This window comes from Colletes gigas, unplaced genomic scaffold (genome assembly GCF_013123115.1).
Source record: "Colletes gigas isolate AHSC1104 unplaced genomic scaffold, ASM1312311v1 Colletes_gigas_Sc00008, whole genome shotgun sequence".
In the NCBI taxonomy this organism is placed as follows: domain Eukaryota; kingdom Metazoa; phylum Arthropoda; class Insecta; order Hymenoptera; family Colletidae; genus Colletes; species Colletes gigas.
The window spans coordinates 5,632,976-5,650,125 of record NW_025106637.1 but is presented as its reverse complement, the minus strand read 5'-3'; the positions used below and the strand labels follow the sequence as shown (position 1 = coordinate 5,650,125).

Here is a 17,150-nt window from a genome sequence, read left to right as displayed (position 1 = left end):
ACAAACAAAGAATTTAAATTGAATGAAATTCAGGTACAAATATAATATTCTAAATTTTTTCAAATCGTCCTAAAAAAAATATTTTCGGTTGCAGGGGTCAATTACAAGTATTTTTGGTAAATAGACATACCCCCGAAATCCTACGCAGTTTCGAGAAAAAAATTTCATGTCTGACCATACCGTTGACATGTTTCACTGAAATTTCAAAAAAATTCCAAATCGTTCTAAAAAACATATTTTTGGTTATGGGGGTCAATTACAATCATTTTTGGTCAATAGACATACCACCGAAATCCTACGCACTTCCGAGAAAAAAATTCGAGAAGATAGATAATCAGTTTTTTATAGTTTATGTTATGATAAAGTTCTTTGTTACTACTGCTAAAAAATCATTTCATTGTTACGTTAATGTATTCTAATCTCTTGAACTATCCTTGGCTGACTCATGGTTGACTCTTTTCACTTCGTACTCAGCCCACCCATGAGTGACTACAATTGAAAGAAAATGGAGGGCGAGGCACTTTGTAAACACTTCGTTTGCCATCGTATACACCGGTTGGGTCACTTCAATCCCAGGTTTCGAAAGGTTCGCATTGGTCCGATCGTGCTACCGTACCGTTCTCCAGAGAATGTAACGCTTTTCCCTCTGCATCGAGTTTCTATCGCATCGAATATTGCCAATAGACTTCGCCGATTCATATCGCGTTTTAACTTTTGTCGTCGTCTCCACGGGACACGTTGAAGTGTTTTTTTTTGTCTTTGTTAAAAATTATACGCGATATCGAATGCTACGAGGATCGCGATGATTGCAACGGTAATTGAACCGGTAGCAGAAGCTGATGTTGTATCGGTGGTGGAACGTTTCTTCGCGGAGCAAAAGAAGAAATGCAATCGACTGCTGGCAGAGTGTAAGTGCAGTGTTGAAATTATTATGTTTGAGATAAATTTTGACCGATTAGAAAAATTGCCACGAATCAATAAGTGTAATAAAAATAAAAAAGGATATTCTTTGCGTTGCAACACCTTTTGTTGCATTTGATGTGTTGGTGTTCTTGACGAACGGATTTAAATTTAAACAGATCACAACGTAACGTCAGAAAATAACGTCGGTGTACCATTATGCCATTGCCCACCGTACTTCGACGGATTGCTATGTTGGCCGTACACGAAATCTTCGACGACGGCGGTTCTGCCATGCCCGACTGGAATCGAATTCGGATTCGATCCGGAATCCTCGAGGACCAACCTGGAGTCGAATAACCGCGGTGCAGCTATGGCCACCAAGGTTTGTCTGGCGAACGGACAATGGTATAAAAATTCAGTGGAAATCCCATGGAGCAATTACAGCCTCTGCGAATCGTCGGACGATCTCAGTACTCGTTCTCTCTTGAAAACGATTGCGGATTTGGGAATTGAAATTACGCATTCGCAAGACTACGGGAGGTTCGAGTCCTTTTTGTTAGACGTAAGGACGACTTCTTGTTTCCAAAGATCTAAGAAGAAACTTGTTCTTCTTTAATCGACTTGTGTTTTCGTAATATTAAACAGTGCTGAATGTGTACTTATTTACGTTCGCTAATAAACAATTTAAAGAGATAAAAGCAACCTCAATTGACTATCTACGTTTGCAGAAATGGTTGCCGATTGTCAGAATTGTCTCGCAGATCGGATATGCTACTTCGTTCATCATGTTGGTTGTCACAATGATCGTGTTTTCTCTACTCAGGTATTCGTATTTCTTTTTCAAGGAATATTTCCTTGCTTTTTTTAAATTACTCCCACCTCTATTTTACTTCTTAATTGGCATCTAGCGGACCCGAGTTCTCGTCATTGAACGAGGGACTACTGTAGTTGATCCTTGATTTATAATATCGAGTTCGAATTTCATGTTCAGGAAGCTCAGAAACCCGAGGAACAGGCTGCACATGCACCTGTTTGCCTCGTTCATAATGAGAGCGTCCATGGCACTCATCAGAGATTGGATCTTCGTTGACGGGGTTGGACTCGCCGTGGACGTCGTCTACGTCGACGGGAAAGACGCGTTTATCAAGCAACGAAACGTAGGCATGTTAGAAACTCCTTAAATAAAAGGGAAGAAGACCCGTTGAAACTGATTGGATACCGAAACGATTAGTTTCAGACGTTGATCTGCAAGACTATCACGAGCGCGTGGCAGTACTTCATTGTTGCCAATTACTCCTGGATCCTGATGGAGGGTTTATACCTACACAATCTCGTGATCTTAGCATTTTCTGCCGACAGTGCAGCGATTAACTTGTATATCTTGATGGGTTGGGGTAAGACTGCGCTTATCAACAATTTCACGATTTCAAATTAACTATTCGTTTCTTTTTTTAAACAAGGATTACCCGTTTTCGTGGTGGTACCTTGGATAATTATCCGTGCAACGATGGAAGACACGCTTTGTTGGACGACTCATGGGAATCCTTCTTTGTTTCTTCTCATAAGAATTCCCATCATGATATCAATCTTGGTGAGTGCTTTGAGTTTCAAAATTCTCCCAATCGTGTCTATTGTCTTTGATCTTAACTTGGAACTAATTTCAACTCGGAAAATTACAATAATCAAATTATTGAAAATTACAAATGACTGTTGACAGTTCAACTTCCTGCTATTCATCAACATAGTGCGAGTGCTGTTCATCAAGTTCAAGACCTCGGTGCATTTGCAACGCAAGAAAATGCAGTATAGGTGAGTTTATACTTCTGGAAACGTGAATACGTTTTCAAAGTGAAATTCGTCTTCTTTGTGCAGCAGATGGGCCAAGTCCACGCTAGTCCTGGTACCACTTTTTGGGGCTCATTACACGCTTTTCCTAGGCCTCTCTTATTACAAAGACGATCGCGTGGAACTCGTCTGGCTCTTCTGCGACCAATTCTTCGCGTCCTTTCAAGTACTTTATCAGGAATAATAAAAAATAGCTTGTCAGAGACATGAATGTTTTGATATTTTCTGAATCTCCAAGCTAAGATTTTAGATTCATTTGTTTCTAGGGTTCGTTCGTGGCTCTGCTTTACTGTCTGCTGAATCTCGAAGTCAGAACGGAAATAAAGCGTTCCTGGCGAGCTAGGTGGTCCAAGAACTTCACCACGCGTCGAGAATCGGGAAAACGAAACATCAAACGTCATTACAGGCAATGCCACGAGTGCGATCATCCGACCATCTCCGCTACGACTATGAGGAATTTGTTTGTAGTGCAGGTAGATAGAAGATCGAACGAGTATTGGCCAAACATGGTAGAATTAGATACAGGATAGACAAATTTGTTAACAGTAATTTTGCAACTGGACCAGACTCCAGCTTCTGTCTGTATTTTATTTTAATCGTCAGTTCAAGTCATTCGTAAATGACTGAACTGTGTGTTACTTACTATTTTTACTATGTACTACGTTATTGATTTATTTGAATTTCAGTTTCGTGCTGTAGGAACCTTCTGCTGTAACAACTGTTTTATTTAATCCTGTTGAGATTCCTAGGTTCTTTCCTGTACAGCCATTTTCTATTTTTATATACGTATAATAATTGCTACCTCCGTGAAAACTGGATTATATTACTGCAAATGTATTTAAGGAATGGAAAAATTTATTGTATTTATCTGTGACTGTGTAATAAAATTCGATGTGTAAATAAAAGTCGATGCAATATCTAGGTAAAAAATAAGAAACGATTCAAAATAATAAAGTAAAAACAGGCAAACGGTTAAATAAACTTAAATTGGAGAGTTTGAGGTTTAAATTGTACTCGGAAGATGTCATTACTGGTCACTAATGGTCAGCAGTGGTTACCATTGATCAAATGGTCAGAAATCCACAAATGACCACTAGGTAGATGAGCAGAAGATAAACCGTCTGACCATAAAATCCAAAGGTCTTAAATTTACTTCCCAACTATACATATAATTACAAGCTATTTTCTATTGGCTTTTCTACCGATAAAAATGAAGAGAGTATCTCTGTACCAGCAGATACTGAAATATTGATTATTTTAGCTGACCAGATGGCCTTGTTTGTGCTGCTATCTTGCGTTTGCTGTCCATCAGGCTGTCAAGGATTCATTGTTACATACATTGATCGTCACGTCATCATGGCACATTGTTTTTCATTGCCAAAATGATATACAAGCTTCTGACACCACTGAGAAAAGCTATAACTCTAAAAAAAATATTCAAGTACTTACGCTCTGAATCTAATAGTTCAAGAATTCTAACACTTTAAAGTTAACTAAATTATTCCATTGTATCACTGTTCATTTGTACTGTGCCCCACTGTGGTGTTTAAAAAAACTGCATCGAATAGTCCAATCAAAATTATACAGGTCCATTCTAAAAAAAGGATACAATTTCATTTTTTAAATTCATAGATAAATAAAAAGAAATAAAATTACATTCAGTTTCTGCATAGTTCGATGTCGTTTAATTTTTCCTCGTGATATTTTGTTGATCCTTTAATAGTTTCCTATTTGCTCTTTCCATTGAAATAATTTTTACCTCGTAAATGTTATCATCTAATTTCGTACAAAACTAATGTTAAAATTGAAAGCATCAATCATTTCGTATGGAACAAGGTGATAAAAATCAGTCTTCGTACCCTATTACGGAGACTGTGGCTCTCCGGAGTCGCGTGGCACGCGACAGGGTGAGAATGGGCGTCGAGAAGGCGGGGATAAAGTAACGAACCGTGAACTATCTCATGACACTTGTAACCACCAGAAACATTAATCGGGAAGTGGTCGATTAGAATGCGGCTTGCCTGCTCTCGTCTCTCGTTACAAAGATGTAATCTGTGCCACGTGGCTGTCGTTGCATATTGTATAACACGCGTAACATCCATTGCGTGAATCTTTACCCTTTACTTCTTATCCACGCCTTCCAATCTGCCCAACGAATTTGTCTGATTACAAGAACGACTCGTGTTTCCAATCGCGAAGACAACCCCTTCGAGTTTAAAGACTCGTTTGGGGTTCCCTTTGTCGTAGTATTTTTGTCACAGCTTTCAATTCGTTGCTGTGAATCGAGGAAGACCTCGCACAAAGTTAAGGACGAAGTCTAATTTGTAGAAAATAAATTGCAGCGTTCCATGTGGAATGAAAATTAAGATTAACAAAATTGTGTTTCATTTCATTTAATTTTATTTTCATTCGAAAATATGGGGCAAAAGTTTATATATCTTTGGTTTCACTTATTATTATAACACTTTTTCTAAATCCACTTTACATAGCAAAAATAGAAAGAAATTTAACAAGAACAATACTGAGGCTCAACTGAGTATGGATTTCCTTAGAGGATCAGGTGCTAAAGGAGGAGCATCTGCGCCAGCGCCCCTAACATAATAATCTTCTCTCCTTTCTATGTTAAGTTAGGTCTCAAGCAAGATTCTGCCCCTTTTGTTACGTGCTTTTACAAAACATTACGTTACGTTATTTTTTTCACGATTTATAGTATTCATTTTTGGTTTAGAAAATGATAAAACTTGCAATGCAGATGTTTAAGGGCGAACCTCATGAATAGCTCTTAAAATTATTTAACAGCGAAGGAAATTAAAAACGAGTCCAAAAATTTCGCTTTCGATAAATATTAACGTATCGAAATTTATATCATTCGTGCAAACAATAACAAATCGTATAAGCTGGATTTATTAAATGAATATATGTGAAAGACATTAAGTAACATTTTGATCTATTTGCAGAAGCAGTGACATGTTCAACAATTCATTGACACTTCCATGTAAAATGAAAAATCGAGAAATGTTTTACACAAAAGGATTAACAGGATGTGAAACGATTCCATTTAAAAATGGAGATAATAAATATTCGTAAACTATTTATAATTAGTGACAACTTGAATATATTTACAAAATATTACTCAATGTTCCTGAAAAGGAATTAATGAAAATGATTTCAAAATAGAGTGTTAAGTCGACAAAACCCTTTCCAGATATTAAAAAATTTCCACGTTTAGTTTGCGTTTTAGAAGAATTAGAGCCCACATTTTGACTTTCGTAACAGGGAATTGATTGCTTATGTAAAGAGTACGTATTTGCTGTTGACCAGTGTAATTAATAATGAAAAGAAAGGGATAACTTCGCGTCCACTATGGGTATCGTAAATTTCACGCGCAAGGGAGACTCCAGGATTGTAGCCAGAGGACTAGAACCAACGTCCGGGGACCCAGAGACGTCACATGATCGATAAAATGGTCCACCCATCCGCGAATTCGGATCATGTGTTCCATCGTACGCGCCACCGACAGAATGGCGGGCAGTTCGGGGCGGTTCTGCACCACCTTTCCAGCATTTCCATTGGAGAACGCGAGGGATGCTGCGAGAGAAAGACGAACGTACCAGGAGACGAAGGGTGAACGACGAGAGGACGCGTTTCGGGGCGTGGACTAAGGGATGAAGAGATGATCGTTTAGATTCTTTCGGGGGTTGCAGCCTGCCCACACGAGAACCGAAGATCTTATCAGAGGAGCTGTTGATCTCGTGGAGTGCTCGTCCTTGACAAATCGATCGCGCGAAGCAGGTTAACGGTTGGAAAGTAAGAGATAAAAATATCAACGTCGTTGGTCAATATTTTTATAACGAAACCGAAATACTATACTCGAGGATCGTTCGAATACGACGTTTAATAGATAGGAAGTGATTGTGGAGAACGGGGTGGTTGCTGGAAGAATATATTTGTTCCCAAAAGCTGCACAGTGATTTGGAAGAAGATCCTGATCGCGAGGATTGGACGATTCTTGAATAATTCAAAAGATCAACAATGTATCGCGGCGGAGAACTTGATGGCTTCTTCGAGTTGGGGATGAAAGCTGCAGAATGATTCTAAAGTGAGTGCGCTTTTTCTTCAATGTTAAGTTTAGTGATAATTGAATTTCGTAAGTAATATGTATGTAGATTTTTTGTTGAATATTTTTTTACTCGTGTTCTATTTGTTAACTTATGTAGAATTCGTAATTTCTTTATTTCAAATGCGATCGTTCAAACTGTGTTAATTTTTTTATCAGCAAATAACACGTACACCTAACAAATACACCTGTAATATCAGTTATTATTTAATATGTCACAAGATTGTGAGTAACAAATTTTATGTTATTCTCCGCGCTTTTATTCGTTTTTTCGTGTCGCAAACGTTTGAGGGAGAAACGATAGGAAAGGAAAATATTGATGATGTTAAAAGATTCACGATGTCATTAAAAATACAGAAGAACGAGGATACTTGACACTCGGGTTTGGATTTTATTTGCTCCGGTTAAAAATTCACAAGATGGAGAACGTTACTCTGGTCTTTTTAAACGTTGATTATTCTACTTATTTTTACTATTTCACGCGCGACAAGACGAACGAATGCGTGATTATTTATACAAAATAATAATTATTACGGCGTCAGGGAACCGTGGATCATAAATCGAAGTAAATAATCATTATTCCCTTATTAACAATTTCAATTGAAATAAAATCCTTTACTTGAAACGTTCGAAACATGGCCCATATTTGTTAGAACTGTTTTATTCGATTCGAGGTGTAGTTCTCGTTGGTGCAAACAAAAGCTACGCTCGATTTTCCTAGAGAAAAGACAAAAATGCGTGTCAATGAAAGTTGAACGACTCCGAAATCCGGGAATATCCTGAAATATTAAAGCAGCCGCAAGATGTCCATACGAATTGCTGGATTTAGCATAAGAATCAGATCGAACGAGACCAGGGGTTATTTTTCGTTAATAATTGAGGAGGGATCGGTCGTGGGTTATGCAGAACGGGAACGTTTCTTCTTCTTGAATAATACAACGCTATCTTTCGTCGGATTTCATCGAATTGCTTGGAATTTAAGAGCCCCTCGAGAACTGGAACTATTCCTTCTTTAATACGTTCCTGTTTGACTCACACTTTGTCGGACTAGTCGTTGGTTTATTCACTTGAATGCAACAGAATTTAAGAATGTTATTGCAAAAAAGATTTAATACTATCGTGTATTATTAAATAAATCTTGGTGGTTTAATTTCTCTTCTCCCCTTTCAACAATTAATATCCGAAACCATTACAGTGACTTTTCTAGTCCCCCGAAGGTTAATAGAACGTTAATAGAAGAAAAGCCACGAAATAGGGGAGCTTAAGTAACCCCGGAAAATCAACCCTTTAGTTCATTGTAACAACGTTTTCGAAAATATGCGTGACAAATATTTGATCAGGTTATTATTTCTGGTGGTGGAAACCCCTTATTCCGAATTTGGGCGCACGAGTCCCGCCGGGATTCAGGCGATTTCGGCCAGAAGGCACGTTTACTATAATATTTTCGTGCCTCGTAGGGTGGCCCACATAAAAGGGCGATTATTCGAGATACTACTCGCGAAAGTGAACGAATGCTCGCTAAATAACGATACGAATTTCGCGGAAGGTGATCGATGCGTTTATTCTTTCGCGATTCGTTAGAAATTCTTCTCCGTTTCATAAAAATTAAATAGAACAAAGAGTAATACGGCTGAAGGGTGTTACTATCGTTAGGAAATTAAATCTCCTGCGAATAGATACGAAATTGAATTCCAGCTCCGTGGCATGAAAATGGTCGTTCCGAGCTTCCACCCACGACGAAGATAAGAAGCGGCCCCTCGACACCGACACGGTTCTACCTAAGACAATTATCCCCCTGGCAGGAAGCGTTAGAGGTTCACCTCCATTTTTTTTTAATAGAGGAGAACAGAATTCGATGGCGAACGGTGGACACGGGGTCGTGGTCAACGGGGTCGGTGCACCTGGCGGAGGCACTCTCTCCAGAGAGGAGAGACGTAGACGAAGAAGAGCCACGCAAAAATACCGAACGGCACACGCTACACGGTGAGATCCCGACGAAAATGTCCAATTCGATTCTAGATTGTCTCGTAATTTCGTTACACTGAACCGCTGCTCGGCGATACGGATGTCTTTTTACGGTGTAGCCACTCATTCTGGCCCCCCTTCAACGTTTCGTCACTGATACTAATCGTTTCTCAGCGATTTCATACTAATATTAATCATTTGTCTTCTTAAATTGTTCTTACTTAAATAAATATTTTTGATAACTGATGGGTTCGACTTTGCAGTATTTGCATACGAGTATGAATATTGTAACTACCGTCCAATTGTGGTGTAATTGTAACTGTAAGTCTTCAATGCGTGTAAATACTATTATAATTAATAGTAATCAGATTACGTTATGTGGGCACTTTCGATCGACTTGCTCGAACATTCTGTAATATAAAGTACAGTACAAAAATCATTTTTGAATCTCGAGTCGACGTAATCAGTAAATATTCATTTATTTATGAAGAAGTTTTTTGACAAAGGAACAAGATACGAGTACAAATTTATGTTCGATGGTTCGGTTTCGTAAATTCTCTCTATATTCAAGTGATTGTTAATTGGTTACAGAGAGAGGGTCAGAGTGGAAGCCTTCAATCTGGCCTTCGCGGAGCTTCGAAAACTCTTGCCAACCTTGCCACCCGACAAGAAGCTCTCGAAAATCGAGATTCTCCGATTGGCCATCTGCTACATCGCCTACTTGAACCACGTCCTGGAGGCTTGACTCGAAACGGAACTAAATTTCTTACGCAGATTATATTTTTGCAGATCCTGTTTCGTATTACTATGAACTATGTATTTATCAGACACGATTCTGACCAATTTCAGCCAAACGAGCAGAAAGACGTCTCTGTAATCTGTTTACGGACCTCTATCTGCACCGATAGTTCTATTCAAAATTCGTTTAAATGATACTTAGATAAGTTTTGTTCGTTTACAAAATTACATTTTAATTATTTACGCAACGATTACAAGCATTATTTTGTTAACCGTCTGCACGTGTACTCGAATGAAATATGTGCCTATTATTGAACTGCACGTTGTTATTTAAAGAATGAACGGTGAAGCAATACTGCTAGAATTCTGTTTTGCTGCTCTATTGACTGTCTCTTATTTTATTACGGGAAAAATTATCATTACTTCGCCGTGTCCATTGCAATAATTAACAATAATTTTATAATCTAAGCCTACGTTGACGCTGGCTCGAATATTAATCATTATTTATCATTATATTTAATAAATAAAACATACTTGTTCTTTGATTAAGCCTAAAATGTTTCCTTCGCAGGTCATTTATGTTTCTGTTTCGCGAATATAGGAGAAAGAAAGTCCAATTGCTCAGCCATAAACAATATCATACTTTTAAAGTATCGAGCACATTATATGTAATATTTTACGATACTTTGAAATGTACAGTTTCCACGAAAGCTGAACATTCGATAGAAACAAAGTTCAAGTGCGGCGATTCGCAATCGCCTGTACGCCTCGTCGAAACTCTTAAATCAATCTTGTTTCGTGGATTAGCGGACCGTCCCGAGTTTGGTACCCCTGGGATTAACGCGCCCCACGAGATCCACGTTACTAAATCCTCTATTTTCGCCGCGCTGCCCCCGTCGCTTAAGTTCCACCGTGCAATTGAATGCACGTTGCTACGATTTAGGCAGTAACTATCGGATAGTCAATCTCTCGGAATCGAAAGAATTAGTAAAAAATGGGCCTTTGACAAATTTTGTTTAGAATACCATTTAGATTTTATAATTAACTTCCCTGAGTCAAAAGATTTTTATTGTATAATCGACGTTTGTTAAATGAAGAAAGAGAGCTTCTGACACAATTTAGCCCAGACCTTACAAAATTACTTAATTTACAATATGCATAACAGGATTGTTGAAGCTATTTGGGGGACCTATAGCCTGTGAAACACTTTCTTTTTATAATGTAAATAAGGCATTATTTCTAGAAATGCATGTTTCTCAATAATTGACAACAAGCCAACGTTCTCTATCCCGAAACAGTTACCGGTCATCGTTGAACGAAACAGACATTCGATTAGAACTGTACGAGAGAGCCAACTTCACGGTTCATCTGTTTCCTTCGTCGTTTCCATTTCTCTGCCCCCATATCCGCACCCCATTCCAGCGACTACCCCTATCCGCCACCTGGGGACGCGCCGCGTAAAATTTTTTTTTAAATTTTTCGGCAAAAAATAAACAGCCCCCCTCCCCCCTGTCTATTCTGGTAGCCGCGAATTAAGAAGCGGCGGGAGACTTGAAATCTTTCCGGGGGACTTATTATATTATTCGATTTAGTACAAAGCTATATAATTTACTTAATTAAATATTTCACAGAATACTGCAATAATCGATTCACATTACTTGGGAGTCTCTTGACTTTGCTTTCACAAATTACTTTCGTCTGTTCAAATGTCATTGCGATTGCAGATCGCTGTCACGTTATATTAATGACATTATTGTCGACGAATTCAACAACGCCCATTACAAAGCGGGCCATTAATATCAATCGATAATGTCAAACGTTCCTCCGATGCGAGCGTAATTATTTCAAATGGTACGAACGAATAGACCGTCACATAATCATTAGATCGATCTTAGTAAATGAATTGCTTTTTTTTTATCGTGCTTCAAGCATTACTCGCCTCTAGAAATTTCATAATTATGACAATGTACGTACGATGCTGATTTCTGGTTTTTAGTGTGAGAATGGAAACAAGAGCAGCAATATCGCAATCGGTTTCGTGTTTGTGATTTTAAACAAAATTCTGAAGATACACGGACAAATGATTTCGAATAGACAATATTATAAAGAGCATTACATTATTGTTCATTATATATAGAAAATAAAAAGAATAAGACCAGTTAATGAAGCCATATTGCTTCGAAGAAGCTACCGCGGTGGTTAACACACTGAGTACCATCGTGGCGCTTCGAAATTTCGAATGCTCCACGAACAGAAAGAAATATCTGTTCATCTGGCTCTACGACATTCTAATCCTATGCACTTTTACTGGAAGCATGTTATATTTTGATGAATATAACATTCGAAATCTACCAAACAATATGGAACGCATAACGTACAAATTGGTGTCGATCGTTTTCATTGCTGGCTACATGTGGACGTTAATACTGGGTTGGTGTCACTCGAAGGTAAGCGATAAACAATAGAAATCACACTTTGTGCCAAGATTTGTTCCAAGCTGCTGCAAAAAGTACCAAATTTATGTAGCTAGTTTCATCGAAAGTAATACTTTCCATCCAAAGTGAAGAGGTGTAAACTCGTTTTTAAACTAATTAAATCGCTTTAAAATCAACAAATATAAAAGATCGACCGTCTGTCATCAGTTCCTATAACACACTCGTCAATATTGCTTCGTTTTTTTGTATTTTTAGGGGACATTGACGCTCAAAGAGAGGATCTGTAACGTGGACGAGAATTTTAAAAGACTAAGATCGGTGATCCATTATCGTGATTTATATCGCCGTGTAATAGCGACTGGGGTCGTGTTTGCTCTCTCCATGAGTATACTGTGCGGATTGTATGTAAGATGGATACTTCGTCAAAAAATGGGATGGGTCGGTTTGCTTGCTTTCGCTAATACTATTTTCTGTGGACAATTTACTTCGATCTTGCTATACGACTTCTTGATACATGTATAGTACGTAATATATTATCTCCTAAAATAATGATTTTTAAATATTCATTGATCAGAAAATCTATTTAAAAAATTAGTCAGGCACGCGTTAAGCTTGAAGAATGATTAAAGAAGGCTCGTGTATTCCATTAATAAAGTATAAGTAACTCTTTGAAAACTCTGTTCTGCGTAAAACAATAAAAATCTTCACGGTTATTTCTTAGTTGGCTGGAATTAAGTTTCATGGAGACAAACGATCTTTTGAGAACGTTCCTCGTAGACGATCCTCAAACTAAGGCGAAAGAACTCCACGAGTACACGATCAAATCCGCCAGTAATCGTCGTCGTCAGTTTCTAGGAAGCTCCAAAGTATACCTATCCGAGTTTTGTTTCCAACGCTTGCCAGTTTTTCCATTAAACTCGGCTTCGAGTTTGAAGCACGAATCTCAGGCTGGGAAGCAAATACATTTTTTACAAGAAATCAGGTAAATCTTCGAATCTCGTTTAAACGATCGAAACTTAAAACTGGTTAACTGTTTCATTAATTATTATGCTTTCACCCTCCATTTGATGATTGAAGTTCGAGTTCATTTTCTAAAATATTTTTATATTTTAAGACGCATGCATCTGAAACTGTGCAAGATCGCAAAAATGATGAACAGAGTGTTCGATGCACAATTAATGGTACAGTCCTCCGTCATTTTGATATACCTCACCGTGCTTCTGTACTTTGCGTACAATGAATTTAGAACATCGTCTAATAATGTATGGGAAATTGTAAATAGACTCGCTACACGTATCGTGGAGTTGTTAGATAATATCGGGAAATTCACTCTGGCGTGCTATAGTTGCGAAAATACCGTGAAACAGGTAAGAATCTCTGGCTTTTATCGTATAATCATGTTGCAATCTGTTTTCACAGAAGCCACAGCAAATATCTACTTCAATTTTTTTATTCAAACAAAATAGAGATTAATCATATGTATATTTTTTATTTATTTATTCTATTCTATTTCTAGGCGAACAAAATAAGAGAGATCATTAATAAACTGTCTATACGTGAATTCAACGCCGAAATGAAAGATGAGGTAAGTGTTAACAAGACATAAATTTGATTAGCACCGAAGATTGTTTCTTTTGTAAATCACTGTTCAAAACCATTGAACATTATTAATTGCATACGTGCAAAATCTTTCTGCTCATAGATCCGTCAATTTTCTTTACAAATATCGCTCAGTCAAATCGGACGCTGCAAGTCCAACTTCTTCCGACTGAACTACGACTTCTTACGAGGGGTTAGTTGAATTCTATTAGAGAAATACGTAGAATACCAGTATTTTTTTACCACTGTTATAGTGCATAAGCTTCGTGATTACGTACTTGATTGTTATCATACAATGGGGCTCATCCTACGAATTGGAGAATGCAGAACTGAATAAAAACAAGACCTATAATCGGGACTCGACCTTTCTGTGATGTTGAACTCGTTCTTCGAGAAACGGTGAAAGGATTTAGAAAAATTCTCTGATCACTGATAATATGAATCTTACAGAAACATTGAAACATACTTTTTCAAAGCAGTTATATTTATGTTACATGGAAATGTAGTTTTTTACGTTTGGAGCACTATTTTTGTGACTATTTATTTTATCGTTTTTGTCTTGTGTAAATATACGAATCCCCACGAATGTATTGTATTTATTTTTTCATTTCTGCAAAGTTTTCACTTTCTTCTTCAGAAATTGTTTTATTCTATTTATCCACCATTGCGATTACAGCTCTTATTTGGCATAATATTATATTAATGATATTATTATCAAAGAATCCAAAGGTAGCGAACAACAATGATATTACGAACTCGAATGACGTGAATGCGATTGTTATAAATGCTACGAACAAACGAACCGCCCATTGCGTTTTCTCAGCAATTCCAATCAAGCAAATGAATTACTTCTTATCATTTTTCGAGCATACGCTCGCCGTTGGAAATTGCGTAATTATGCAAATGAACATGCGACGCTGATAGCATCCGCATTCCTAGTGCAAGAAAGGAAACAAAAGGCAACAATATCGCAATTGGTTTCATATGTAACTCATACTTGTTCAACTGCACAAGCCATAGATTAGTCGAATCGTCGATCTCCAGATTGTTTGGACAGTGTTTCGAAACAGTTGTGGTTCTTTGGGGCGGATAAAGTACAAAAAGTGACCCATTTAATATAGTAATATAGTAACGGCGATGTCGAAGAATGTTTCCAGCAGAAAAAACTTTTAAGACGACATTTCGAAAAATGAGTCCAAACCGAAGGGTGGATTGAAATAGAAAACTCTGTAATACCTGAAGACATTAAAGAAATTCTATCAGTACACACCATAGAGGAACAACGAGGCCAACCAATGGAGATAAACAGCTTCGAGGAGGCTACCGTAGTTATAATTTCGATAAATTCCATTCTGGCATTACGGAATCACAAGTATCCCGCAAACAAATTGAAATTACTATTCGTCTGGTTATATAACATTCTAATTCTATGCTTTGTTATTATGAGTCTGATATACCACGATGTGTGGAACATGAAGAAACTATCGGGCAATCCATTCCGTATGACGTACATGTTTATATCGTTCGTTTTTACCGTGACTTATTTGTGTACAATAATATTGGGATGGCACTACTCTAAGGTGAGCGACGAAAACTCGTAATTTACAGAAATAGTATAGTTAATAGTTACAGTTCCTTTTTCTTCAGGCCACATCGACGCTCAGAACGAAGATAGCCGAAGTAGACGAAAGCTTAAGGAAATTAGGATCGTCGATCGATTATCGTAATTTTCTTTATCGCGTGATAGAGCTTGGAATTGTGATTGTCATTTACTTCGTTGTATTTCTCGGATTATATTTTTACAGATTACAGGAACAAATATCGAGATTTATGGTTTTAATCGTTACCTTTAGCTTCGGTTTTATACTTAACCTTGATACAATCATCCTATATGACTTCGTGACATATGTGTAGTACGTAATCACGCCTTTTTCGATGCTAATATATTCAAAGTAAAATATATTTACCATTTATGGCCGTTGTGGGTCTATTCTAACAATTTTAATCAGTTACCTCCAACTGTAGGAGTTTAAACATATAGGCAAGCTTATGGTTCAAAGAATTTTTAATCAAATATAAGCAACTCTTCAACAGCTCTGTTTTAAATAGAACGATAAAAACCTGGAAAAAATTTCATAGTTGGCTGGAATTGAAGTTCAAGCAGACGAATGATCTTTTAAAAATGTTACACGCGGACAATCGACGAATTTGGATCAGAGAGCTAAACACTGCAAGAAATCGACGAAGTCAGTTTTTAAAAATTTTCAATACGTACGCGACTGAGTTTCATTTTCAAAGATCCCAGACAGCCCCTTCTGAATCACCCGAATCAACCGTAAACAAAATAGAATTCCTGAAAGATATCAGGTAAATCTCGTCTTTAACTGGAATACTGGGTCCTTTTATTCCACGAAATTAAACCAGAATTTTATTTTTCTAGATTCGTGCATCTGCAGCTGTACGACATCATAAAAATGGTGAACAAAGTGTTTAAAGCGCAATTAATGATACAGACCACCAACATTGTGATATACATTACCATGACCTTGTACTTTACTTACGCTAAAATTAAATCGCCAGCTGACTACTCGAACAATTCGACATTACTGTTTATACATTTCATAGAGTTATCGAGTAATATTGGAAAAATTATTCTGGCGTGCTACATCTGCGAACGTGCTGCGAGAGAGGCGAGTAACACCGAGTTTTATCGTCCACTTTGCAAAATTGGCTACTTATCTGCATACTTTTCATTGATTTCTTATTTCGTTCGATACTCAGACGCTCAAGTTTGATACGTAAAATCATTTTATCTTGTTTCTAGGCAAACAAAGTGAGAGATATCATTCACTCGGTTTCTGTACACGAATTTGATAAGGAAATGAAGGATGAGGTGAGAATAACTGAAGACAGCAATTAATAATGAGAATCAATTTTGTAGAGCCATTGTAAAAAATTAAAATTGGTCTTTCTTTCAGAAAAATTTATAAATATCTGTAATTATAAATTTGTTTCGTTAATTAAGTTTGTATTGTATTAGGTACGTCATCGTAACAGTGTCACTTGAATGCGAAGGGTTAAAGTTTTGAAAAAAATAAAGTTATATACTTCGTCCCTCTCTTGGATCCCTCCTACTTGTGTGTGTGAACTGTGTACAATTTTAAATCTTGACAGATTCTTTAAAAACAAAATCGTTCTGTTCGTAGATCCTCCAAATCTCTTTGCAAACGTCGCTAAAGCAGATGGGAAACTCGAAATCCAATTTCTTTTGCTTGAACTACGTCTTCTTGCGAAGGGTCAGTTGAATTCAGTGTCAGAGAAAAAATATAAAACATTATTTTTCTATATATACGCGTACAATTGTTACAGTGCCTAAGCTTCGTGATAACGTACGTTATTACTATGATACAATGGAACCCATCTTTCGGTTTGGACGAATTGGTTTTGATTACGAACAAAACTCATAACTAGGGCTTGAGAGTTCTGTGTAGTTAAAAAACTGAAAAGGATGTATGTCCAGATGATGCACGATGTAATTTTCAATTAAT

The 17,150-nt window shown here is 37.3% G+C and overlaps 3 protein-coding genes across 3 annotated transcripts; all 3 read left to right on the top strand.

The window, feature by feature from the left end:
• Positions 1 to 802: 802 nt before the first annotated feature.
• LOC122396990 (secretin receptor-like) lies at positions 803 to 3,278 on the top strand. Its single transcript, XM_043395789.1, has 9 exons — positions 803 to 908; positions 1,080 to 1,465; positions 1,632 to 1,726; positions 1,895 to 2,060; positions 2,135 to 2,297; positions 2,364 to 2,494; positions 2,621 to 2,712; positions 2,776 to 2,914; positions 3,015 to 3,278. The coding sequence occupies exons 1-9, from the start codon at positions 803 to 805 to the stop codon at positions 3,276 to 3,278; spliced, it is 1,542 nt and encodes a 513-aa protein (XP_043251724.1).
• Positions 3,279 to 8,720: 5,442 nt separating this feature from the next.
• On the top strand, positions 8,721 to 9,575 carry LOC122396855 (helix-loop-helix protein 1). Its single transcript, XM_043395570.1, has 2 exons — positions 8,721 to 8,848; positions 9,422 to 9,575. Exons 1-2 carry the CDS (start codon positions 8,721 to 8,723, stop codon positions 9,573 to 9,575), a joined length of 282 nt encoding a protein of 93 aa, XP_043251505.1.
• A 5,032-nt stretch (positions 9,576 to 14,607) lies between these two features.
• Positions 14,608 to 16,522, top strand: LOC122396988. The gene is made up of 5 exons (XM_043395788.1): positions 14,608 to 15,182; positions 15,250 to 15,515; positions 15,742 to 15,969; positions 16,043 to 16,292; positions 16,427 to 16,522. Exons 1-5 carry the CDS (start codon positions 14,898 to 14,900, stop codon positions 16,520 to 16,522), a joined length of 1,125 nt encoding a protein of 374 aa, XP_043251723.1. The 5' UTR covers positions 14,608 to 14,897.
• The last annotated feature ends 628 nt before the right edge of the window (positions 16,523 to 17,150 follow it).